The sequence below is a fragment of the Nasonia vitripennis genome, chromosome 2, assembly GCF_009193385.2.
Source record: "Nasonia vitripennis strain AsymCx chromosome 2, Nvit_psr_1.1, whole genome shotgun sequence".
Classification (NCBI taxonomy): domain Eukaryota; kingdom Metazoa; phylum Arthropoda; class Insecta; order Hymenoptera; family Pteromalidae; genus Nasonia; species Nasonia vitripennis.
The window spans coordinates 8721539-8748866 of NC_045758.1; the positions used below are offsets into that span (position 1 = coordinate 8721539).

The following is a 27328-nucleotide window of genomic DNA, read 5'->3' on the forward strand; positions in this document are numbered from 1 at the left end:
ATTAATAATAATTATTAACAATAATAATAATAAATGAAGCAAGAAACAGTCGCCGGAAAAGTTAGTATTAAATAGCTGCATTTATACAGTATATGATTATAAACAAACGAGTAAGGTTTATAGACTTTAAGTAGACTACGATTTCGATGGACCTAAAGAAAGCGATGAGTATTGTGAATGTTGCTATAAAGAGGAACTTTCTTTCCTTTCGATCATTTTTATTAGTTTCTTTGATATACACCAATATACAAAAATTGTAATGCTTTCTTCGGCGAAAGTATTTCGGGCATTGATGCCACGACGCTGGAAAAAAGAGAAAAAAGCAAACGCTCAGACGTGGACCACGTGCTCGCGAACAACGATTATTGTGAACAGTATTACCAAAGAATTTTTAATGTCTGTCATCCTCTCGAATTTCACGATTCACCATGGGAGACTTTTGTGATTCGTCGCGTTAACGTGAGGGTATCGTCTTTAATTGCGTATAAACTATGTGCAAATGACTTTGGCATTTCTATTAAAATGCTTATTTACACGACTCGAAATACTGAATGTGTAAAGATGACTCGAGAGATTCAAAATTTATGAATTTCAACTTCTGGAATTGAGGCTGTCTTATTTTAATAACACGACGTTTATTTAATAACCATGCGGTAATTTTCGCATTAAAAACTAAGGTTTAGCACATACGCTAGAAAATCATCGTCACTGATATAATAATTTTATCCGCAAAAGCACAAGCAATAGAAGTAAAGCTCTTAAAGCTCTGAGATTTGACAAGCGTACGTTCGCTTCGGCTCAGTATTTTTTTCTTGACGCCACAAGCTTTGGCTATTTTTTTTGTCCCTCTCCGTCCACGTTTGAAGCGTTGCCTCCCACATATAAATGCTAAGTTGTGAAATGTACTTTGTATATCGACAAGTTGAATCGCGCGAGTGGACAGTGTCGTTACTCGATTAAAGTAAGAATTAACTTTAGGACACAAGCGAACACAAAAAGTAAGATGCTGACAAAAGCGAAGAAGTGAGGAAGAGGAAAAGTAAATTGAGAAAAGTACGCACTTCGGAACTTTTCAAGAGCGCAATTCTTGAAGGCATTCTCTCATATGTAAATTAATGACAAACAATAAAAAGAAATGTATATCTACGCAAGTTATTGTCAGTAATTTAATAGGACGAGAACAAAAGGAAGCTGAATCATACTTCATTTGTAACAATATAATAATTCCTCTTTGAAATAGTTATAATTTATGGAGTTATTTGAATTTTTCAATAAAACTGGCTTTTCAAAAACTACATCCACGCATTAATCCGTTCATTTCTAAGTGGCCCTCGGTGTGACGTCAAATAATGTAAGACGGCACGTGAAAACAGGTTTTTATACCGCAGGAGTGACTTGTTAAATCAGTTGAATCATGCGCGATTACGAACGTGACATTTTGATGTATTCCGATCATCTTGAACAGTCACGGCATAAAAAAATATAAAATACCGTAATCGTTTTAAAAATAACACGATTACCACGCGTTTTATTGTAAATCAAATTCGATTCTGTCATGCAGTCCCTCGACTATTAGCTCACGACCAAAACGATCGCTGATGGCTTTACGGTATCTTCTAAAACGCTTGGTTCAACAGTTTTGCTCGGCAAGTTTATTTAATCGAAGCGAAGATAAATGGCTCCATCGCCGGAATAACGATCCTCGAACGTCTACGCTCATGCCCTGGCAAGAAAACAAGCAGCGAAGCCCGCTCGAGAATCGAAAATCCTTGTAACCGTTTTCGAGACAAAAAGTGCAAGTTATGCAGAAGCGCAGAGTAAACGAATTTGCGCATACGGCGTCGACGAGACTCTTCAGGGCGATTGCGTCACCGCGTACCTAGCCTTCTCGCCTTTTCCCTGTCCCTTTCATGCACAGTGCGTAGCGTGGTCGTTCTTTTTCTTTTATAGATGTAATAAAGCTGCCCCTCGTCGGCGTTGTAAAACGCTTCACGAGGACGACAACGACGAGGTATGCGAGTTTAAATTAAAAAAACTGGCGACGCGCTTGTTTACTGCTAATGTGACGCTGATTAAAGTAAAGTTAGTTTTTGAGAGTATAGCGAGCGTCGACTAGTTTGATCATTAAATTGCTCTTTTTCTTTAAATTTTTTTAAGTAATAAACAATTCCAACTGTAAACGGCAGTCACCTATTCTAGTCTCCATCTACGCAAGATACGAAGGACGTCGTCTACATCTACTAAAAACCCGGACAAACTACGTAACCGAGTAAATAAACATTGCAACAGCGAACCGAGCGTCACCTGATTCACAATCATTCATTCATAATACAACCATACAGCTCCGCATGTGTGCACAGAGTTACAAACAAAGCCACGGCTCCGATTCATCAAACCTTCAAAAGTCCCCCAAAAGTCATCCGAAGAATCCGTACATCTGTCCATCCCTACGCGCGGAATAAAGGAAACATCGTCAAACTCGCCCTTCTCTCCTTGCGCAGTATATACCTATACACGATATAGCCAGTAGAGAGCAACGCGTGTGCCGAGAGCTCCGCGCGCGCACATATTAATGAGCAGCCGATCGATAGCAGACGACAAAAGTGCGCGCGCCGACACGTGTCTACGTCCTCGTGCGTGTGCTGTGCACGCATCTATACAAATGTCAAAAGTCGCGCTGGAAGGGGAGCGAAAGGCGCTGCAGACCAAGTGGCTGCTGTATAATACACAAGAGAGAGAGAGAGAGAGAGAGAGAGAGAGAGAGAGAGAGAGAGAGAGAGAGAGAGAGAAAGAATAAAGAGAGAGAGAGAGAGAGAGAGAGAAAGAATAAAGAGAGAGAGAGAGAGAGACGGCCTCAGTTTTCTCCTACTCTTCCGATCGCTCCGTCCTTCTTCTCCGCGGGCTTTGCGCTTCGCGGCGGCTCTTGTGCACAGTGGCCTATCGGCGCTTCGACGCAGCGCAGCTCCGCGCTCTTGTCTATACTCTTCCCGTACACGCTTTGGAGAAGTTGTTACTGTGCTTGTTATACAGGTGAGGATAATACCGTATACTCGCGAGATACTCGGAAACAGCGTGACGAGTGCCGATCTTTGTGTGAGTGTCTTCCTGTGCATTGTTTAGCGGGGGACGAGCCGCAGTGGCGATTAATGAAAGCGTGAGATAATACCAGATGCTGCTCCCCGATAAGTACTGCAGTCTCGCGATAAAAGTCGACGAAATATATTCCGCGATATCCGGAGCGCCTCGCGCGCGCGGTATTCACGGAGCCACGACACGGAGTTTTAGGTTATGCTGCGCGCCGCGGCAACCAGTTCTTCGCGACAAAAAAAATCTCTCGCTCCTTTCACCCGTATCATACACTACTGCACCGGGACTATAGCTGCTAACCGCGCGCTGTATCCCACAGCTGTTCTAAAGCAATTAGCAACTCCGGAAGGCGGCACTCAGTGCACATAGCTGTGTGTAACATCCTGCACGATCTGTAACACATCCCCCCCCCCCGCGCAATCAATAACCTCTAATCAACGCCGCGAGTTCGCGCTCTGCATGTGTGTGTGTGTGTGTGTATAGCCGGCAATTCGAACTTCGATTTCGGCAGTGCACAGGCTCCTTTCACTCTGCTCTGTACCCACATATATCTATTACGGTGAAAAGTGTCGCAAACGGGGTTGCAGGTGCGCCGCAGAGGTGCGGCTGCCGCAGTGTCTCCCCCGCAAGTCTTATCGCTCGCTGCTCCTTTTCATTTTATTTTCGAGAAATTTTTATATAGCAAGTGAAGCACTTATACGCGGGAGCTTGTTTACGTCGGCGAGGGAGGCGCCGACCGCTGGACGCCTAGGGAATCGATCGCCGGGAGTGTACTTATACAACGTCGAGGGTCGCGTCGTATTATACCGTCCGGGAAAAGCCCGCCGCTGAGTTTGCAAAGGGGTTAGGTTATTTATCGTCGGGGGTTGCGGCGCTCGTGTGTGGTATATATGTGTATATAGTCGGCTTTTCGGGCTTTTGTTTTTCGGAGCTTGACGAGAGATGAGACGATAAGCCGGACTCGATTGGCTCGTTGGGATGTTTTTTTGATGAAGCTATTCTTGGATTCATTAACAATGTATTCTTGCAGAAATATATCGATCCGAATGGAAAATTGTTTTATTTTTAGAATAAGCGAACTTTGTTTCAGAGTCCTTAATCATAGTTGTTTGCAGAACTGTGTGGGTCGATATCGATCGATATTCAGATGGATCGGTGTTGGTTGTATTCTATCTTCAACTTTTGTGCGCTAGAGTTTATAATGAACTTTTCACGCCGACTAATTTGAATAATTTAGACACGCGCGTTCGAGTCAAGCCGTCGCAGAGAGATCAAAATCATACTTTCCGTATAATCAATCGAAATAACTGTGCGACGATTCGCTCCATCGCTTTTTCCATCATTACTCGAAATACCGCTAAAGCTATATAAGAGACTGGCTTCCAAAGGTAAATATTGCTCTATTTACGCAGCAAACATCGACACTCGATCCACGACTGAAATATAGCCAAAGATATGGCCACGACGAATAGAAAAAAAAGTTCTATACGCCGATTCGCCAATAAAAATTCATCAGCCGACTTTTTTTCTTTCCTCGCCAATATCTGCGTTGGGTCGAGGGTCGTCTTATCGTCGTCGTCGAAGAAAAGCCGCTCAACGCGTGTGTATATCGTTCTCACAGCATAGCGTGAGTCAGAGTCGGCGATAGTCGGCTCGCTTTATACAGCGGCAGGTTTTTCTGCCAGTGTGCGCTATATCTACTCCGCGTTTATTGTTGTTTCGCGGCCGCGAAGCGGCTTTTCGGCAACACGTGCTTTGCTGGCACCGGAGGCGCGTGAAAATTGCACTCGATATACGATATGCCGTAGAAGAAGGGATCAGAGAAATCCCTGTGTGATTAGGGAAGATGGATTGGCCACATCGTCGAGCTTATCAATCGAAAATTTCAGATGGGATCAAGAGCTGATTAAGAGGATCACTCAGTCTGCTAAGTTAGTTCTTTTGTTATCTGACATCGAAAGTTATCGTGCGTGGGAAGATGTTTGATTTCGTGCGCAGATGTTTATTGGAGCAATTTCGTTTCGAGTTGGACAAAAAAATCGTAGTTATGCCCCGTCGTTTAACTTAACTCGCGTTAATCGAGTTAACGATCGGCACGGTTTGGAACGATAATTGAACGGATTTGCTCGCTCGTAATTGGACTGGCGCATTTTTCAAGCGCTGCTTTATGGCCCGCGAATTTGGCCTTAAAATATCGCACACGAGGCTGAGTAATAGCGTTTTTTTTTTAAATAACGTACTTGTAATGCAGGAAAGTGAATTTGTCGTTTGCTGACGGCGTTGCTGATAACGATGGTAATAATAACCGGATATTTTTTTGGAAAATAATGCATTGACATGTTTCTAAAAATAACTCTAGCGCTCTATCCATACCTTGACAAGCTGTTTTCTTTTCATTGTTTAGCTTTGCTAATTCTACATGCGTTTTCAGTTAATTTGCGATAAGGGAACGCGCAATTTATCTTTTCCGGTTGCGCAATCAGCTAAGTTTGTAGTTTTAGAACGCGGCTTCTCTGTTACTGGATAAATGTTTATTTTTTCAAATTCATTATGATTTAAGAAACCTCCAAATATACCCAGCAATGACGCCAATTCCATAGTTAATCGCTTTCACTTTTACCGCAATCCCAATGTCAATTCAACCCTGCTCTAAATATATCCACAAGAAATGTAATTTCGTATCTCATCAGCAGCGGATCGAGTCGTCAGCTCACGTATCGCTGTACCGAGATTTTACGATTCAATCGGCCTCCATTAGTCTCGCTACCGAATGGATCACTTGGCTCTCTGGCTCTCTCGATCAATCAATATCGATCGAGGAACGCCTTGGCGCACCCGAACCCACTCCCACGGTTTATATAGTCTCATCGCCAGCATCCCATTATCGCCTCTGGCGGCTCAATGTCATTAACGCGCAGCTTCGACCGGCGGCTTTCGCAAGGACGTCTCGGAGGAGAGACTGACTCCGAAAGCGAGAGAGAGAGAGAGAGAGAGAGAGAGAGAGAGAGAGAGAGAGAGAGGCGATGAGCGCATGCATTTTATAACGCGTTCATCTGTGAAGTGAGTTTGAAGATTTTTTCGGTATGGAATATTCGAAGACGCTGATGCGAGAGTGGGATTTTGTTTGGGATTGTTTTCTCGAGGACGTTATGTTTGATTATCTAACGCTTTTTTACGAGCAGGCTAATTTTAAGTAGAACGAATCCGGATGGGCAAGGCGAGGCATCATCCTTGTTGCTAATGTTGAACACGATCAAATTTGATGATTTAACTAAATCCTTATCAAATACTGACGCTTTTTTGGAACCATTGCCACTGTTATCTCTCTCGAATCGACCGTAGCTCCGGACTGACATCATCGATCAATATCTAACAACAGAGCAAATAGTCTTGTATTTATGGATCGTTGTAAAATTCATTCCTTGAGAAAATGATAACTGAGAATATTGTTCGCGGTATAATAGGCGTGACCACTCATTCCCAAGCTCCTCAGTTGATGCTCATGAATTTTCTAATTAGTCCGTTTTTCTTCGTGTTACAGTGACATCACGCTGACAAGAGGATCTCATCTCATCAGTGGCCGCGGCGTGAAGGCGAACCTCCAGAATGATTTTGAGCAAGTGAAGACTAAAATTAGGTACTGATATAATCGCCGTCCAGTCCTTCTGTATCACATCTATTTATAGACCACTGTTTGATTTCTTGTTTGCACGCTGTTCGCAGATTAGCAAACCTGGAGGAGGTACTCGACTGAGGAGCGATCGGTCGTCGACGATCAGCAATACTCATACGAAAGTTTACTTTGCGGAAAAGTACACAGTCCACAAATCGACAATCCACAGTATCGAACGTACTGTAAACCAGAGAAGAGGTGCACCAAAGCAAGTGATGTCAATTTCGTCAAGCGCTGCACGTGCGCTCGTCCGGCATCGGTCTGTCAGCGGCAACAATCGCCAGGTGGTGTCCCGACCCTCCTAGTGCCAGCTCCACCGCTCAGCCCGTGGATCGGTAAGGCAGAAAAGCAGATCCGCCGCTGCACTCGTCTGCGAAGAGAGCCTCGCCGTGCTGAGCGATCGCAGCCGAGTTTGGATCTCCTCTATATCCGAGAGCAGCTAGCACGCGCAGCGCAGCATCGGCGTTCGGCCCCAGGGTATATGCCAGTGCTATTAATAGCGCGTTCGAGCGCCTGCCGCTCGGGGGCCGTGTGCGCCGTCGCCGAGAGCGGGTGAAAATAGCCGAAGAATGCTCAGGGCGTCCAATTGGACTTGGCTGGCAGGAGGATGGGGCAATATGGCCGACTTGGCCGAGCGGGTGGACGATCTGATATGCAGTTTCGACTCGTCCGCCGACGCGACAATGGACACCCTGTCGATGCTCATCTTCGGCTGGATGCTCCTGGGCCTGGTCATCCTCTGCGTCGGCAAGTTCATCTACAATCGGATCCACCAGCACGGGAAAACCGGGCTGCAGTCGGCGGCTAGCGCCTCGGCCGGCCATCACCATCCAGTCGGCGCTGCTGGTGCCGCTGCTGCTGCTGCGGCCAGCGCTGCCAAGGAGCCCGGACACATAGCCGCGGCTGGACTGCACGCGATCGGCGAGAGTGTCGTGCTGCTCGGAGCCGGTGCCTCGGCCTCCGGAGTCGCCGCGGCCGTAGCCAGGTCCAGGTCGGTCAACGCCAGCAGGGCATCCGCCGGCGGCGCTGGAGTCGTCCACTCGTCCTCTGGTAGTTGTATACACTTCAGCTTTGTCAGTGCAAGTGATATCGCGAAAATATGTTCGTTCAGTGCTTCGACGCAAAAATCGCACCGATGTAGCCTCCCATTATTTCGGTGCGTGTTGTGATTCAATTTTTCGCCCGGTGCCAAGTTCGCGCGCGTGCGGCGAGGACGTCGGCGGCGGTATAACAGATGGTTTCCGCTCGCAGCTCTTCTTGCCGGAATATAATCCGCGCACCGTCGAGAAATGACATAATAAGCTCTCTTTGGGCGCTATCGGCGCAAATCGCTATCGTCGTATCGCGAAATTCGTCGAGCTTTCGACGAAAATAAATCGGAATCGAAAAATTCGAAACCACGGCGCTGCCTCATTTATTTTCGTTCCACGCGCGAAACAGCGTCGCTTATTTGTTTTCAATTACGTAAATTATATACGCGGCGGGGGTGTATTTTTGGCAGAGTTTACACGCGCCGCGGCGCGAAAAAAGAAGGCAATATACTAAAGCAGTGTCTGCGGGTGTGTTTGTGTAATTTTCGCAGGAGGTGGTGGCCTGTCGCCGAGCTCGTTCTCGAGCCCCGGTGGTTACGTGCCGCCGACGCCGCCGGTGCGCAAGCGACTCACGCGCAAGAATTCCGGGCCGCTGGTCAGCCCGGCGCGGAGCTCGCGGTCTCTGCACCTGCCGACGGCCACTGGACCCGATCCCGAGTCCGTAAGATGGACCAACGAGATGCTCATCTGGCTGCATACCGATCTCGTAGTGCTCGACGAGCTACTGGCCGTCTGGGTCGACTCGCTCAACGATTTCGTCGCTTCCGCCATCTCAGAGGTAATTACGCAAGGAGAGTCGAGTATTTACCGAAAAATATTCTCATGAATAATCGTAGTCGACATTTTTTGTTTTTCGCCATCCATTTTGAAAATCGGTAAAATCTCGTCGCCGTCGCGACCCACGAGCTGCCGATCTTCGCTCTGGCAGACGAGGTTTATTTTTAATGCATCCTATTCGCGAATCGAAAACACTTGTATTCAACACCTATAGAGGTGGGGGAATCACCCGTGGACTATACACAGCTGTGTTGATGTCTCTCTCGAGGCTATTTTTTCCTTCGTTATTTATACCGGTAAGTGTAAATTCGGACAGGCCGAAGCTCCGAGATGCTTTCGTGACCGCCAACGAGCACGTGGCGGAGGATAATGTGCCGCACACGTACACAGCGGCGAATCATAAGTGTGTATAGTGTATAGGCTGCGGAGCGCAACAGGTGTCACCGTAGGCTCGTGCAAAAACGTCGTCGCGCTCGACTTTTTCATTGTGACGGTATCGGGACCTCGACGTTAACAACTTTTTGTACCTCGGCCCCTACTTCGAGGTTCGAAATTCGAAATCACATCGCGTGCAGTTCGCTGACCCACTGATGCGAAGGAGGCGCAGGTAACTATTTCGGGAAAGCGCGAAAAAAGACGGCGGCGCAGCCCCGATCTAGACCAGCGCGGGCTTATAGAAAATAGCTTCGATCGAGAGCAGAAAGAAAGCGGCGACGGCGACGAGCTTCGATTTTTCAGAAGAAAGCGTTACTCGACACCATTCGAGAGCGCTCGCGAGGCTTTGTTTGTTTCCCCGTTCAAAAATAGCGCGAGCTTCCGCAACACGGCATCGCGTAGGGATTTTCCAGCGTAGCTACACACACTCCGTATCGCTTCTCGCTCTCGATTCTATAATAAAAACCGCGAGAGAGGTCCTTCGCGTCATTTCGGCATCATCGACGAAAAAAGTCCAGTGAGTCGAATCGTCATCGGGGCTTACGTCAGGAGAGGCGTTTCGACACGGGATATAAACTATATCGCGTCGCGGCCTTGTCCGATGCTCTCCTCGCTTTACTCTCTTTCACTCTTTCCTTCATGGCGAGTGAGGTTCGCCGTACCCGACGTCAGTATTATATGAGCGCGACGACGCGACTTCTGTCCAAAATAGAGCGAGCGCTGAAGCAGAGTTTGTCTGTGATGTACCTCGAGCTTTCACGCCCACGGCGATATTATGCGCTCATCTTTCTCTTCGGGTAACCCTCGCTTTCTATACGGGGACTTTTGGTTTTGGATGATTTTACTGTATAGGTGGAGATTAACGCGCTAGGAGAAAGGGGTTTCATTTTCGTTATTAATCGTCTGAGTAGTTCCGGGCTCTACTATTTGAATAAGAATATATAGAACAGCAGAGTCGACTTGTTCTGGATGATTGCATGTCTTCTTTTAAATCGACGTCTCGCAATCCGTGACTCATTGGGGCAATATAATTCAACCCTAAAACCAGTCACGCACGCGAGAAAAAACCATTAAAACACTTGTCTCTGTTCCAGCATGGAATTGGCGTTGAGTTCGTGCGAGTTCTACCAGAAACGCATCCACCGGTACTGTCCAACATCTTTTGCGAGTGCGACTCCAAGGACGATGTGGTAAGTCCACAATAAAAAAAAAAAGAAATCCCCACGTGATATAATAAATCAATATTCTCGTAAAATGTCTTCCAGACGATAACTTGCGACTGCGAGGCGACACCTGCCCTCCAGCTAAAGGCCTTCCGTCAGCACGGCGACAAAATCGAAGCCAGTCATTACCGAGTCAACGTGAATCGCTTCCGAGCCCGGCTCAACGTCGTTTGCATAACCGAGAAGCTGCTCGTCGATCTCAAATGCGACGGATGGCCCGAGGTAGATAGACACACCTGCGCGTCTATCGGAAGTGCATCCGATGAATTTCAAATCCTCCGCCCATCCGCGACGACAACAACAGGCCGTTTACTATTCCGAGATGCGATTGATCGCGGGTTTCTTCTCGTATACAGTTACCGATTTTTTTTCATTACCGATTGATTATTCAAATTTAACTGCCGGAGTCATCAAGAGTAATTTATGCCGAGACCGAGCGCTTACACGTATTCGCTCATAAATTATTAAAACTGTGCTCTTAAAGCGCCTGTACGCTTTTCGCGATAAAGAGCTCCTTAACGGCTAAACGAATCGCGTCTTATCACGCAGGCATCGATCCAACAACGCACACTGATAGGATCTAAAAGAAAAATTGTTACAGGTCAAAGTGTCGCTTGCACCGGTTGGAACGATAAAGAAGGACCTCGACGAGACCCACCTTCAGGAGGTGCTGACGGAGATAGTGGTCGGAGCCATTCGCGGGACCAACGTACACCTGAATCTCTCGCAGTACACCAACTGTCCACGACTATGGCGAGAACCGGTCCACCAGTCGGGCTACTCTATGCCCATGCACTACGACAGCATGGTTAGTCGATAGGCTTGACTCATTGCCGCTTACATACTTCACGATTTATTCACCTTATAATTACGGCCCTGGAAGCTAGTCGCGCGGAAAGTCAAACACGCTGATTTGCCTGCGAATAGCGATAAATTTGAAACTAAACGTTTGCTGTCTGTATAGGCCTTGCCATTAAAAGTCGCCCCGCGCATCCTCATGGTAATCTATCAATTCATGTGTTATAAAAATTTACTCTCTTCACATCACATACACACGTTGTCAGCATGGGTAGAGTTTAGGTAGACCTTTTGAGAAAAAAAAAAAAACAACGAGATAACACCTCGAGGGCGTCGAAGCGAATCTCCGACTAACGAATGTCGCTTATGTTCAGGGCGGCTCGAGCTCAAACGTCAACCGACAACGACACGGCCACGTCCACTCGTCGGCCTCGACGATACATCAGTACGCACCGGGTGAACGCCGGCTCCTGGTCAAGGTCGTACGAGCAGCCGACCTCGCGGGTCCCCTCGAGTGCAAGGAGCCCTACTGCGTGGTGGAACTCGACGAGCCACCCCAGAGACATCAGACTTCCGTCAAGAAGGACACCAAGAACCCCGTCTGGGACGAGGCTTTCCTCTTGTACGTATATGAACCCTGTTGCCTTCGGCTCATTCACTATTGGACTTTCTTCCGAAATGAATGGGCCGACGGGCGATTTCGCGAGAACAATAGTCGGCGATGGTTATTTATACACCCGAGCGCACATTGAAGTAACATTGGGGGGGGGGGGGGGGGGGGGGGGGGGGGGCTCTGTCGAAGCGAACGGCTATATAACGAGCGCGTTGTCTGATTCAATTTGCAGCGACATCAGTCAAAACACGACGGAAGTGATGCTCGAGGTTTACGACAGAGTTAATAAAAGCGAGAAATTTTTGGGTCTCGGCATCGTAGGAGTCGAGGAACTACTGGCGAACCCAAGCCAGAGGCAGATAATACCGCTTCAAGCGAGGCCTTACGAAGAAGACGAAGTCACCGGCACCCTCACAGTCGAAGTCAGTATACCTATACGCTATCAACTTTTTTTCTCATTTTTTCGGACTAAAAGATGCACGCGTATTTATTTATAAACCCCGTTTCAGTTTCTCTTTATCGAGGGTGCGGAAGTGCCGCAAATTGGCAGCAAGCCCTACAAGGTGAAGGAAACGATCAAGCCGCCGTCCTCACCGACGCGCGCCTATAATCCGACAAACAACCTATTGAGCAACAATAGTAGCATTAACTATAACAACGGTAACAGCACACTTATTTTGTACGACTCTACAAACGAATCGGGAGGCGGTAAATATCGATTATATCGTCTAGTAAAAGAGAGAACCCCCGCGTGCTCGCCTTGAATTACCAACATAAACAAAAAACAAAGAGAATGCGAAAGCAGAGATTTTTCTGAACAAAAACAAAAAATGACAAAAATTAAAACAAGCTCGAGCGTTATCGCACCAACAACGCAGCTGCCTCCAAAGCATTATTCTCGACTGACTCTGTCTTCTATATAATATACTCTCCTTCTTCTCTGGATTTACTCTATCTGCAGCGTCTAGTAGAGACTTTCTATCACGTTTTTTTTTATTATTTGTTTTAGAAAACGATATCATTTCGCCCGAGGGGCTATTCACGAGCGACCTTTACTCTATTTTTTTCTATTGTCAAAGAGTGATTCCTGTATATAATTGTTCGTGTATATAACGATGATTATACTATATTTTGGATTATATTTCAGTTTATAATTTCAAGTGTTTTATGGTTTTACGTGACTTTATAAATGTAAGTGGGCTATGATGCGCTTAGAATAATAAAAGGGAGCAAAATTTGTAAAAGAATACACTGTTTACATAGATTTCCGTCTATGTGTATGTTTATACATTCTGCCTGTGTACGTATGTGTCTATCATTTTCGAATGCACATCCAGAACACAGTTTGTTAATCATTTGATACTGTTACAACATTTTTTTACAATTTTGTTTCACACACGATTGCATTTTCAAAGGTTCACGTAAAAACCAAACTTTCCATTGAGCATCTGTATTTTTTCGTGAAATTTCATAAATTTAATGCGTGAGAATTTTAGAAAGTCTTTGAACAATTTTATATCGTTAAATCACCGACTAGAACAAGCTGTAAAATTATTTCCCCGATACTGAAACTGACTTGGAAAGACAACTCAGTGATTTTAGGTAGTGAATGGCCCCTTGGTTTTGGCTTTGGAGTGTGTTCTATTAGAAGCACCGTAAGATGTGTGAGTGTTTGAGTTATGCCTTGAATCCAAAATCTCCTGAAAAGATTTTCTAAAATCATAGAAAGCCAATCGATGCTGAATCTGAAGAAAATAACACTTTGAGTCCTGAATTCATCTTTTTGTATTCTAGTTTTGAAACTTTAAATATCATTTGATTGTGCATTCTACGTTCAATGTTGACAAACATCATTTCTGTGTCTTGCGATTCAGTTGTGTAAGCACATAATGTAGATCAAGAATTTAATGTAAATTGAGAAGCAGAAGACTGACGAACTAAACATTCCACATTGCCAAAATTTGTACTGAGGGTATTAGGAGTTGTGCCAAAATGGGTAACGACCTTTCAAGTACCAAGATGCGGGACAAGTATTTCACTAAAGTTTGAAAAGAATTTGTCAAGTTTTAATTTTTGTGAAATCCAACTAGTTGATGAATATTTTGTCCGATTAGAGTTCCAAGAGAACACAGTGATCTGCACGGCTAATTTAGATTTTTTGATGCTGTGAATTTTGTTTGAAATTTTGCACGAGCTTTATTTTAAATGTAGATCTCCTATGTTTATGTGAAAAATCCAGAGTCTCACTAATAATTGTAGTAAAGCCAACTTATATTAAAAAAACCAGCCGTGATGTTAGTGTTGTTTTAAGAAAGAGAACATTTGCAATTAGTTTTAATTCTTCAGTGCTTGACAGTATTTTGATTGACATTATTTTGCAGATTTCTTGACGAATGGAAGCTCAGCAGTGGATTCACCATACAGAAGTGGACAAACAAATGGTAACAAGGGGACTTTGATCGTTCATAGCCAACAGAGGGTGAGAATAATTTTCAGTTATAAATGTAGCTATTGAAAGCTTGATGTGCAGAGATGTGTTTTATAAGCTGGAAAAACCGCTAATATAAAGCGTGGTCTTTGAATTTTTTTAGCAAGCTCAACGGCAAGTTGTTAAGGTGAGTTAAATACCACTCTTAACTATAGGTATACTTGATTTTGATTTTTCCCTTTCAAAAATAATTGTTGTATTGGTCGTCAAAATATTTACTTCATTTATATTTGATCATCTCAATGTAAATAATCTGTTAAAGTTTTACCACATAATAGTTTATCCCATTGATTATATAACATGTCTTGAATGTTGTGTTATTACTAATACAATAGGTCACTCTGAACGAGAATGGTGGTTGGCAGGAGATTCCATCTCCATCAGAGGTAAATATATTTAATTCCATAAAATGAATATTACGATAGCTAAGAAAGTTATAAGTTCCATGAAAAATTGTAAGCTAGCAATATAAGTAGTTGTGCAACAGTACTGCAGAATGCATTAAATTCACTCATTCAACTTATGTTTCAGCTGGGAGACAAGGACACAAATGTGACATCTGGGCAAGAAAGTACACCAAATTCATCGAATTCTGATGGTATGAAAGGTGAATTCCATAATATTGATTGGAATCCTATTATTAAAAGTAGATTTGGCAAAAAATAAGTCAAAATATTGATAACTAATAATGTAATTTTAGACAGAGGAAGAACAAGAAGAAAACGCAGAGATTTCTTTGGGACAATCAGAAAACGACTTGGGCGTTCAAAGACGAGGAGTCGATCAGCTGGACCAGAAGGCGATGCTAGTCATGATGATGCTCACTCTAGATCTATCTCGGCTGATAGGGCAAGAGATCCAGGATCGGGTAAGTGAATATCAAATGGCAGAAATTCTCTTTATCGGCCTGGGCTGATAAAGATGTTTCACATATATTTTACAACTAAAAATAAAGTTATTTTATTTTTGATTTTTTAATGTATTTAAATATAAGAAACTAACAATATTTTAATGTACGTAAACTAAAAAACAAAAAAATCAATGCATGGTTTTAACAACAATCCCAAGTATCAATGAGCAAAATAAGTTCAATGAATACATACTGAAACATAACTTACTCTTAGATAAATTATACAAGTATCGTATAGTGTATAGATTCAATAATGTATTATATCGACTTTTTGTCCCTGCGCATAGGCAACGACCACACTGCTCATGCACTTATGATATACATACATGTATACGACATTTATCCCTATATATTCTTATATTTATCCTTCAACACACCGTGTACTATCAATATCAAACATTTACAAAACTTTGATAAATGAATTCGATCCCCGCAATCGTTTCCTAACCCCATAAATATTATAGAATTTATATTATTAATGCGAATCGTTCTACAATTTTAGTAATCTTTTATTTTAAAAAAAAATTCATAATCAATAAAGACATCAAAATTTGAAGAAAACTCTTACCTTTCTTCCATTGTCGGCGCCGCATCTTTCCGCGTAACATTCTACTTTGTGCACTTTACTAATAATACGTATTTATATATACATATATCACTGCCTCTCAAGACGTAACGAAACGTTTGTGCTCTTTAGATAGACTCTACCACTGACAATCAATAAATAAACACTACTTATTTACTCTTCTAGCGATGGCAAAGTGCCGGCAATTTTTTTCGTCGTTTTTGGCCAATTCCCAAAATGGCGGCAAAGCTACGTTCCCATAAAGACCCGCAAGTATTGAAGTTACCGATTCTTGTTTGTAAACTGATATTACCACAAATTCCGAAATTAAAAAGTGTTTCATGAATGTCTATGACCGTTGGTTACGTATTTTTCCATAATTTATGTTGCTCTAATTGTTCGTGAAATAACCGTTTTTCGGAAAAATCCTGACTACTCCAGACCGGAAGTTCGGAAACACCTATATATAGATATAACGGATGTCAGTACAAGGAAGCGGCGGAGGGTTTTTGTTTTGCAGTGCTCGTTCTGAGATTTTATGTTTGATAGCAAAGTGTATACTTATTCAAAGTTTATTTAAGTATTTCGTTGATCTGAAAGTTTGTTATCCGCATCAGTGTAACCTCTCGTGTGATAAAATATCGATAGACATATTTAGTTCACCATAATCGGACAATGGCAATTTGAAGGTTATCGTTTTTTTGTAAAATCATAACTCCATATTTCTAGAAGATGACATTTTGCTCGGTAAAAACAGTTGATTAATTATTTGCCTGCATTTGAAATCACAATTGGTGAGTGATTTGATTATTTTATTAATGATGATATGTATCTGAGAGATTTTTTTATTTATGTACCCCATTCATTTGCGATTATGAGACATTTTTGCTTATCATGAATCCCGAATTTAATTGACATTCACCCTGAACAAAATTTTTCAATAACCGTTTGTTATTGATTGTCCCTACAAAATTAAATAATTAAGTGTATGGTGTCAGTGTGAAGGATGAAGAATGCATTGATTTTTCTGTTTCATCTTTTACAATCTATTATCTCTACATGTTGTAACCAATACCTAATTTATTCAGTGTAAGTTTATGTTTACGTTTATGCATTTTGCATAGATAAAGTCAATACAATTTTTAGCATTTTTACTATTTACCTCATAGGGCGAGAAGAACACTCAAGGAGATCTAGTGTCAGTGAAGCTTCTGCTATTAGTGGAACATCGACAAGAACTTACATCAATGAAGCATCTACATTGGTTTTAGAAACCCTTGAAAATGGCATCAGAAAGTAAGAGTGGTTTTAACGATTCTATTTAGTTTTATGGCTTTCAAAGAGTAAAATTTTGATATTAAATTTTGTTAGCCCTGAAAATAATTTGATCTAATTAATTTTTTTAGGCATTATCTTGTTCCCTTATCATTGGCACAAAAGAGCAAGTGGAAGAAAAAGGGAACTAAACTTCACATCTTCAATGATCATACTTTTATTGCAAAACATATGCCTGGGTAATTTAATTTACATTTTTTCTTGGAAAAGCGATTAAAAATGGTTCTAAAGCTTGAATTTTATCACTATAGAGGAACAGTCTGTGAAGTCTGTAAAAGAACGTTAGCAAGAAGATTAGGCAAACAAGGCTATGAATGTCGAGACTGTCAGATGAAATGTCATAAGCACTGTCATGTTAAGGTCGACTCCATGTGTTCATCTTCCACTATTCAAAGCATAGAACTGTAAGTACAGTTAAAGTGATATAGATTTCTTATATGTCCATGTAAGATATTCATTCTTTCACAAAAACCGATTCGGTATAATCATCCATTGAAAAAGAAAATTCAAATTAAAAATAATCGTTACTAGTATTCAGCATTTATAAAAAAATCTCTAAATCACTTAGTAAATCAGAACTTCAAAATATAACAAATGAATAAAAATGAACAATTGTTAACTCACTTTTCTTTTGACCGTAAAGGTCCCTACTTCCTGTTCTGAGCGAGTAGGATAGGTAAGCTGGCACCAAGCAAATTTAATTTGACAAAGAACTGTGCTTGATATATTTTTTCATATTTTTTTTGTCTGTATAATGATTGATCTATGCATGAAGAAAATTCTTTTTATCTTGCATACTTTTCCCAACTTGCATTTCTAAGATTTTTAATACTAATTTGGCATAAGAAATTTGCATAATGACTAATAATTAACACTCTTCTACAATAAATATCCTAGAAAAATAGTTTGAATTTGGCTAAATTGCTTAAGTTACTTCCGTTTAGTCATACTAGTTAACAATAATTAGTTTGAAACATTGTAACTTTGGTTTTGATGATTTTATAACAGAATTTAGATGCTAGATCTCACCTTGAACTAAAACTTGTAATTTGACGATTCAGAAAATAGTGAGGCCTGGATTCTTTTTGTTACAGATAATTTGCACGTTGATAGCTACTTGCTTTCAAGTAGAATATGCATTTTGAAACCTATCTAATTAGTTATTTATTTCTATTATTTAATGTTTTATGAATCAACAAAGTAACAGCTTGAGATTGAAGTATTATTACTCATTTAATTTTGATGAAAAAAGGGATGTGAAATGAACGACAATTTCCATTGAATCCAATAGAGATTTTCAAAGGAAAAAAAAAGATCATATTGTATCAAATTTTTCACATCCCTTTTTGTATATTGTTCATAATATAATTTTGGTCATGTCTTACCTGCAGGACTTTCGTGAAAACTCCAGAATTGAAGAGGAAACCTTCGGTGCGGATTCGTTAGGACTTTGCCAAGACAGCATAATCAGCAACTCGTTGTATGCGGTTCGAAGGTCGGCTCATGAAATCCACTTCGACGAATTCCACTTCGGTTTTTAATAATTATATATATACAAACAACATTATTGATTTCAACTCCAAGCTTGAGCCATATATATATATGAAAAGAGATACAAAAAAAAGCGAATGACCGAGTACCTGCTTTTGCGCTACGAAATGTTAAAGTAACGATTGTTGATTATTGATTTCTTCTATCCCGACATATTATTTATTTATTAACGTGGTGCATAGGAAAATCTCGATTATTTTGTATGATTATTTTATTTATCTTGAAAGCCAAGTTTTTCTAGTCCCATTATCTTTTAATGCAATCACCAAGGTTGATGATTTATGAAGTGACTAGTATTATTGAAATGTTTTTTATCTATTAATCTTCCACTCTGGTCCTCCAATATAGAATGGTTGAGAAGAGTATCGTATATGAATCATGAGATTTTTTTGGGTAAATTTACTATTTTGTTTTGTTTGAATATGATTAATATATATTTTTGTTTTTACGTTTATTGATAAAATTTTTACAAATTAATCGACTGAATGATTATTATTTTTTGTAAATGCGTATAATGAACTCTCCAGCGACAAGAAAAATAATCAAAACGAACGCACTATGCGACGCACAAATATATATCTCGTTAATTTCTTCTTTCCATATGATGAACCATGAATCATTGTTTTTTTTTCATCATCATCGCAATACTTCATTGAAAATGATATTAATACTTTTTTACGCGGCAAATATATATTCGATAGAACGAGATGTCGCATTCGAATCTGTAGTTTTTGTACTAAAAAAAGATGAATCTTTTCTTTCTGCATAATTTAGATATGGGAAGGTTTACTTGTACCTACTATTGGTACCTGTAATAAGAGCTTGATAAATTGAAAATGATATTTACAAGTAGGAAAGGAATGAAACATTTTTGAATGCGATATGCAATGCATCGTGTATATTCGATAATTTTTAATCGAGTGATTGATATTTGTTTAAGATACTATACAATGTATAAGCACCTTTCGATCGCGCCTACCAACAAAATACGATTAATAGTGCCTAGATATTAAATAGATATTCTTGTTATACACACTTAATACATAAATGCGATTAAGTATGTTAATACAGATCACGATATACTAAAACTATATCGTCGCAATATTAATATATGATCACGATAATTTATATGATTTATGACATAGAAAGTATATATATTATATATTAACACCGGGCGTTTGAACCGGCCCCGGGAGAGAACTAAGAAGTTTTGAATTTCGCATAATATATATATGATAATCCATGACAGCAACATCGATGATTATAATTACATTACAATAAATTACAATAAACAAAAAAGAACTCTCAGAAGTCATTTTATTATCGACACGCACGATATCCTCATCGAGTGGAACACTATAAGTAGGCCTGATCCCGGTGAATCGCGCGCGCCAATATTGATCGAGCCTAAAAGGGGACTGGTTGACATTTCGTACGGGCTCGATCGCCACTTGTTGATAACGCAGCCTCGTACTTTGATTAATTCGTATATTGTATGTACTCGCCACGGGATTCACGGAAAAGGGAAAAGGCAAAATGGAGCGTGTGCCACTCTCCGCCTACGGGCAGAGCTGTGCGCGCTGCGCATCCTATATGCATTAGCTCGCAGCTACTCGTGTAGCGCGCATTGATTACCCGGCGATTATTGATTTCCTTTATATGCGTTCGCCTCTGCAGTAGAGTCCGCTCTTTTTGTCAACTCGTATCCGAGCAGCTCTGCACCCATGTTATTGCGTACCTCGTAAATATTGTGTATTATGGAGCGATTTCTTCTCTCTATAAGAGGCCGATGAAACCGTTTTATTAATTTTTGCCCGAAGTAGAAACGCAAATGAAAGTCGGCTGCGCGGCTATACGCGATGGCATGATAGGCGTGAAAAGCGCATGGCTGAGCATATACGCCGCGGCATTTATGCATTAATTAAGCATAGCGTCCAAGACCGGGTAAGACGACGTGCTGCGCAGCACTTATGTACAACGTGTGTGTATACCCTGTCATTGATTTCGCGATAGTCGTCGTACTTCTTACCTTATCTCCGATGATGGCTAAAGAGCTTACATCGCCGCAACGTCCGTTTTATATCAATGTAGCTAAAGCTTTCTCAAAGCCGCTTAGCGTACACGTATGTATACACGCGCGGCATCTTGTAAAAAGCGCATCAGTATCTCGCTCGTGACATAATAAAGTTAAAGAAAAGAACAAGTAGAGTATCATCATCTCCCGCGCGCGAGGCCGCATTTTCATAATTCAAGCCAACGAGGTGAACCAAAGTGGAATTTAAATTTCCCATCTCTTATACATATATACGCGCTGCATGCTTATAATACACGCAGATATAATAAGCGGCGTACTTGGCGTTTTTCGCTAAAGCGCTTAAAAAGATAATTTATGTGTAATTTAATCAATACCGGCGCGTTTGTCGCTCGTTAAATTCGCGCGAGCGAGCGAGCGAGCGAGAGAGAGAGAGAGCGAAAATCGCGAGAACTGGTAGTATAGGGTACAGAGTGGGGGTATGGAAGAGAAGAGAAGAGCCGCGAGTGTACTACTGCTATACACAGGTATAGCCGCGATGCGAAGGTGGTTTGTCGGCGGCGCAGAAGAGGGCGGAGCCCCGCGGACGCCACGGGAGGAAGGCCCTAAACGAGCCTCGCCGCCGCAAGGGAGCGAGGAGAGGTTGCTGCCGACCAATTGAAATAATGGGGGAACGAGAGAAAGAGAAGGCTCTTTTGCTAGATTGATACGCGCGCCCCCCGTAAATGACCCGGCGATTTTCGTGTGGCTCGCGCGATGTGCCGTGTGTATATACGTCTGTGCAGAGTACGCGTTCGATGTATTAGAAGGGTAATCTTGGCTGATATCGCGCGGAGAACGTGAGAGAGGCCGGTTTTTCAGTTTTGGGCTCGTTCTGTGTCGGTCGTCTGGATAAACAGCGCTGTTACCACTGAAATATAATATGATATGTTTCGCGCTAAACAACGTATCTCGCAGAGCCTCGTTACGTCCTATCGTCAACATCGTTACCTAAGCGCTGGCGCAGGCGGTAGTTCGCTGTGCAAACTGCAAAAATTGCCATAGGCTGCGCTATTATTTTTCCCGAATATACGGGAATTTTTCGAACGATGTTTATTGCTCTCGAGCGCGGATCGTAAAGCGCGAGAGCCAAATTGCCATCGCTGCAGCGCGGACTATGCACTTTCAAGAAAGTATTTTACATAAGTTTGAATTGCAAATAATCGCGCTGAAGAAATGCCTATGACTGTCATTTATGTAATGCATTGTTTGACGTAATGCGCGCACGAAAGGTTTCACTGACAAAAGTGCCGACCTATAGAGGTTGCATATGCGACTCCAAAGTGGATGTGGTTACGCTCTCCTGGTATAGTCGCGGTCTATGAAAGTTTACGCTGTGAAATTCTATTGCAAACTTGTAAACGTACCGCATTTATTAATAAACTGTATAGGTATGGTTACTTAATTCAAAATACAAAGTTGTACAAAAACTCGCTTGCCTGTATCGGTATATAATCGCGATGTGGATTGTTGTAGAAAGTTTGAAGTCGATAATATTATCAACGACGACGTTCGTAAATGTCATTTTTATGGACAAGGTAGTTTATTGATAAAGCAGCAGGCTAAACTATAGACAGTTTTAGCATTGCTGGCACACCGCTGTATACCTCGGCGCGCATATCTTCATGAGGGAAACGAAAAGATGCCAGTGCGCCATCTATCTCCACCCGTCAGAGACACCGAGAGTTCCGGCGCTGATGAGAGGACCAGTCGAAAACTACTCCGTTTTGGTAATTGATAATCGCTCTAGCGATGTAATGCCGCATTCTCACGACACCTCCCCCCAACGAATCTCTTCAATCAGCCGAGTCGCTCACGCGAAAACTCGAAATCGATTTGTCCCGGCGCCGCAACTGCAGCTACGTACAAATAAAACCAAATTCAACTCAGCTACACACACACACTTAGAGAAACCGTCCGTCCGTGTTAAAAAAGCCCCGCAAAGTATTAACCCCATCGCAAAAAGCATCAACGGCAGCGATTACGCGTCCCGATGGACGGAAAAATTCCGCACCTCGTCATCCATCATGCCCATCAACAATCACTTTCCCGAGCGAGCGAGCGAATGCGCGCGGGGTAATCCATCAAGCTCCGCAGGACTTATAGTCCTCTCCACACATATACCTACACTCGCATCGGCCACATATAGGTACAAGCCGCGTGTCCCTCTCCGGAAAGAACACACACACACACACAGAGAGAGAGAGAGAGAGAGAGAGAGAGAGAGAGAGAGAGAGAGAGAGAGAGAGAGAGAGAGACGAGGTGGAGCGAAGGGTAACGAGTCCAGTTAATCAATTATTTAACGGCGGCTCGTTTGGCCGCAGCTAAGTCTGCACGCGACTGCGGAAAACAAAACAAGTGTAAACTTGGCCGTTTATATGTACTGTAATACCATACACACGCATATGTATGTAATAAGCGTAAGGATCTGCAGCCCGACACCGCAGATACCGCAGACACTTGATAATCGATACATACGCGCGCAGCCCGTGTATATATAGGCAGCATTAACGACTCGTTGTCGTACGAAGGTATAGAGCTTTGGGGGAAGGGGAAAAATGTCCGGCAAAAAGCACGGCCGAAAGAGAAAGAAGAAAAAGTATATACACCGGGTCGCCGTCAAAAAGTTTGCAAAATTTGCACGTATGCGCAGCCCAGATAGCCGAGTCGTATGGGAAAGAGAGAGAGAGAGAGAGAGAGAGAGTGGCTGAGGCTAGCCATAAGACGCGCGCGTATGTGTAGGAAGGAGAGAAAACGAGGGGAAAGTTGCGGAGCTGCACTCTCTCGCGCCGCGTCGTTAAATTGATCGCGAATGGGCGCCTTAGCTGGGATATGATGTTGTTGTAATAAAAAACGCGCGTGTATGTTATATTCGAGGAGGGTAGAGAGAGAGAGAGAAAACTTTTTACTTCTCCGTGCGCGACGTCCTCGAAAAACAATGTTTTGAATCAGCTTTTTCTGTTTTTAAAAAAGAGTCTTACACGGTCGTGCTTTAATTACATGCCTTAGCTGAAAAAGTAATCTCGCGTCTGTAGTAAAGCTCCAAAAAATTAAAATACCGATGCGAGAACTCCGGCATAAAGAAGCGGTGCGCGCGCGCGCGCGAGAGAGAGAGAGAGAGAGAGAGAGAGAGAGAGAGAGAGAGAGAGAGAGAAAGGGACGGAAGCAGCCGATATACATATATATACATCTATTAAATTATTCACAGGCAGTTACCAGCTCGTCAGCCGGTCCCGCCCTCCGAGGACTTTTTGCATCGCAGCCTCTATACCGGCGCGCGAACGTCCTCCGCATTTTTGCCTTATCACGCTATACCGGCGTGACTTTTTCCATTGATGAGCGGCAGCGCAGCTTCTTTCGCCGCTCATAATGGCCTTGCTTCCCGCGCGCGAGGGAATTTGTTATGGTTATTGGAAAGTTGCGAGCTATTAATGGGATGCATTGTGCGCCGCGAGTCTATATATATATATGATACCCGCATTGTTGGGAGAGTGGCTCTGTGCACTGCAGCAGTGCGCGGGAACGTAATCTGGTTATGAGTTTCATAACCGACGCGTGTAAGTGAATCTCGTCAATTTTATTCTTTTTTTTTGCGGGATAGGACTTCGATATGCTCTTTTTTTATATGGGTATACGAGTTTAATTTTGCCTCGTGCAGGAAAAGAAAGTTTGTTGCTGGAAACATTGTTGTACGTAGCTTCTTCGCTGATGAGTGGTCATTCGCGCTATGCGCATATGTATACCTGTTGCTCCGCGTGGCATAGAGGAATAGCTGATGTCCAACTGAGCTAATTTTTTTTTCTAGTTTGTGTATTATGACTAGCATTATATGCGAGTGAATCATTGATGTGGCATTAGGTATATATAAAGTTATAGAGCGTCTTGCACACATTATACAGTATACAGAATACGAATAAGGAGCTGCTTTCGCAATCGACCCATCCCTCAGTTTCTAATAAGCCTAAAAACAATGTACACAAGCGCACGTCTTCCAAGCCATTTCCTCTCATTGATCTCCCACATTCGTCGCACGCGCTGCAACCAGCTCTCCCTATAGGTACATATAAATATAAACTATATGTAATTTGCCACGGCGCTCGCTCTCGCTCGCCTTTACGATCGGCGGCTATAGTTCCTACTCGCGCGCGATTGGCCGCGCGTCGAAAATTGCGCCCTCGCCATTGGCGCAGCCCGCGCGCGAAAGAAAGTGCGCGCGCAGAAATCACATTTGCAGCAGCAGCAGCAGAGAGAGAGAGAGAGAGAGAGAGAGAGAGAGAGAGAGAGAGAGAGAGAGAGAGAGAGAGAGAGAGCAGAGAGCGTTAAGGACCTTTAAAACTCGGTTCTTTACGACTCCTTATGGACCCCCCCTCGGCTTAAACAATAAGCGGCTATAATTGATATATCGGATCTCTCTCTCTCTCTCTCGCGGAGGCCCACTAATGTACCCGCTTACACAGCTCTCGTAAAAGTTTCGTGTGTAATGCACGCGACGATAAAACGCAAAGCCTGCGGTGTATACGCGCGTATGCGATGCTAATTTTCGACGAGGCGTACGCCGCTGCTTATGTGTTCGTTATTTTTCGGAGAGAGAGAGAGAGAGAGAGAGAGAGAGAGAGAGAGAGAGAGAGAGAGAGAGAGAGAGAGAGAGAGAGAGAGAGAGAGAGAGAGAGAGAGAGAGAGAGAGAGAGAGAGAGAGAGAGAGAGAGGATATGGCTTTTTAATCCCTCGGCTCCGCAGCAGCAGGCTCGAGAACACTGTACACTCTCGTAAATCGTAATTTGCGGCGGCGCGCACGCGGGCATATATCGTGGCTTAATTTATGAATACAAGGGTATCGAGACGCTGCCGCCGCCGCCGCCGCCGCCGCCGAGTTAACAGACGATTTGTCGGCGGCTTATTTCGCTCGCGTTTATTGCAGCACTGTTTTGTCAGTTATCACAATATGTGTACACCGCGCGATGATGAGGAGTCGATCGCTCGGCTTCTGTTTTTTCCTAGAATTCAATCACGCATTAGAAAGCAAAAAAAGTAAATCGCTAGAGCTACAGCCAATAGCCAACGTCAAAACATGCCGCATCACATAATATATCCTCGAAACAATCTCGAGCTTCACGCCTGTCCCTCGCTCTCAGCTCCCACGAACTCCCACAAAGTTACGGCAATACTCATCCCAAAGTAATTGGAGGAAGCGCGTCTCTTATAAACTGTAAAACGGGCGCGCGCAAGCGAGCGGGGAGGACTTAAAAAGGCCCGGCTCGGCGAGAAAAAAGTAATTGAATTTGACTGGCTCTCTCGGCACGAGCAATTCATCACGTCGAATCGGTACACCGCGGCACTACTCTCTCTCTCTCTCTCTCTCTCTCCGATGCTCGTCCGTCCGCGCAGAGGCCGCACACCGCAACGGCTTCGCGCCTCTCGCTCGCGCTAATTCGTCAAGTTGAGGGAGAGTATAGAGGAAGTGGCTTCGAAAAAGTAGCCGCGTGGCAAGCTCGCTTTTTGCGCTCCGAGCGCGAGACTCCGTGGGAGCCATCGCGTCGCGGTGGTCTGCTCCTGAGAATCGTGTCTCCCTTTTATATAATGCATTCCTTCGCTCGCTCCCTCTCTCTCGAACGCGTTTTCCGCTGTGCCGGACGCCGGAACGCGCAATTTCGCGCGGGAGAAGTGGCTTCAATTGTTGCTGCGACGACCGCAACCGTGCGCTGGAACGAAGAAGAAGAAGCAGAAGCGCTTTACGGCTTTTCCTTTTTGACTTTTTTTTCGAGCCGTTAACGCCGGATAATTTATGCTTTATCGAGCTTTGTTCGCCGAACTGATGGACGAGTTTCTCGATCGTGACGGAGACAAAGGATATATGCTGTATATATCTCTGGTGCGGAATATTGCTCGCGATTTTTTTCGCGCGGATCGCTCATCGGAGGATATTGCGGCCGCTATTGTCTCCGAATTGGACCTTTTGTATATATCGAGAGCTTCACTGCGCTGCTGCTGCGGGATGGACGTTTTCTCGGCTGACTGGTTTTTCGCCAAATGGCTTCGCGAAGCGGAAATTGTTCGCGGCCGTTATCATGCGAATAAGCGATGCTTGCGCTGAATTGATTACAGTCAGAGTATAGCATTATATTTTTATGTTTATACACATCGGCTCGCAGTCACAGCTGCGCTATTTGACGCATAAAGTTTAAGCCTTTTTGCCTCACAAACGCGAGAGAGAACCTGTTATACGATATCGCGGCAGTAAATGTTTCTTAATCCTATCCGTGAATTTTGAGCTCGCCGTGTCTTGTATTAATCGGTAAGCAGCTTTCTTCTCGTCGACCTCTCTATACCCGATTAAGCTCCGGCTTCTACAGCTCAGAGATAAAATCGTTTAAAGTTTTCGCGTGTGTCGTAAAATACTCGTTTTGCGCGCTGGAAGATAAATCCGCGTACAAGGGAAAATCGTTACGCAGAATAAACATCGAAACTATTGTAGTAACCCACGAACCTGCAGTCGAGATTTAATTTTTCGATCACCATACGCAGCCTTGCAAATCCCGGTGATAACCGAGCCTCTAATCCCCGGCCTAACGAGGAAAAACGCGCGGATCATGAGCGGAAAAATCATCTCCGATTTCAATAACGCTCCCCGCATCGCTCGCGGGAACTCGCTCAGAGCTCAGAGTCCACATATGCAGCTAGTCGATGATGTATAATACGGTACACACATCGCGC

General features: G+C 43.3%; 1 protein-coding gene across 17 annotated transcripts; it reads left to right on the top strand.

Moving 5' to 3' along the window:
• The first annotated feature begins 2862 nt into the window (after positions 1 to 2862).
• LOC100118588 lies at positions 2863 to 19857 on the top strand. 17 transcript variants are annotated; one of them, XM_016982541.2, is made up of 20 exons: positions 2879 to 3030; positions 6629 to 6724; positions 6811 to 7813; positions 8343 to 8629; positions 10158 to 10253; positions 10329 to 10508; positions 10888 to 11094; positions 11459 to 11706; positions 11930 to 12119; positions 12207 to 12405; positions 14079 to 14176; positions 14289 to 14312; positions 14521 to 14571; positions 14717 to 14792; positions 14886 to 15053; positions 16830 to 16956; positions 17067 to 17174; positions 17247 to 17399; positions 17639 to 17671; positions 18387 to 19857. In XM_016982541.2, the coding sequence occupies exons 3-19, from the start codon at positions 7330 to 7332 to the stop codon at positions 17664 to 17666; spliced, it is 2724 nt and encodes a 907-aa protein (XP_016838030.1). In that variant the 5' UTR covers positions 2879 to 3030; positions 6629 to 6724; positions 6811 to 7329; the 3' UTR covers positions 17667 to 17671; positions 18387 to 19857. The 17 variants fall into 17 exon arrangements, with proteins under 17 accessions (XP_016838034.1, XP_032452458.1, XP_032452459.1 ...); XM_008209831.3 differs by having other exon boundaries at positions 2883 to 3030; positions 14717 to 14783; XM_016982540.2 differs by lacking the exon at positions 17639 to 17671 and having other exon boundaries at positions 2876 to 3030; positions 6811 to 7810.
• The last annotated feature ends 7471 nt before the right edge of the window (positions 19858 to 27328 follow it).

What these genes read in the sequence shown, in the direction of transcription:
- LOC100118588 (XM_016982539.2), top strand. Translation starts at nt 7,330, where the DNA reads ATGCTCAGGGCGTCCAATTGGACTTGGCTGGCAGGAGGATGGGGCAAT. An exon ending in TCGCTTCCGCCATCTCAGAG is followed by an intron (nt 8,630 to 10,157) that starts GTAATTACGCAA and finishes TCTCTGTTCCAG; the next exon opens with CATGGAATTGGCGTTGAGTT. An exon ending in TGGGACGAGGCTTTCCTCTT is followed by an intron (nt 11,707 to 11,929) that starts GTACGTATATGA and finishes TTCAATTTGCAG; the next exon opens with CGACATCAGTCAAAACACGA.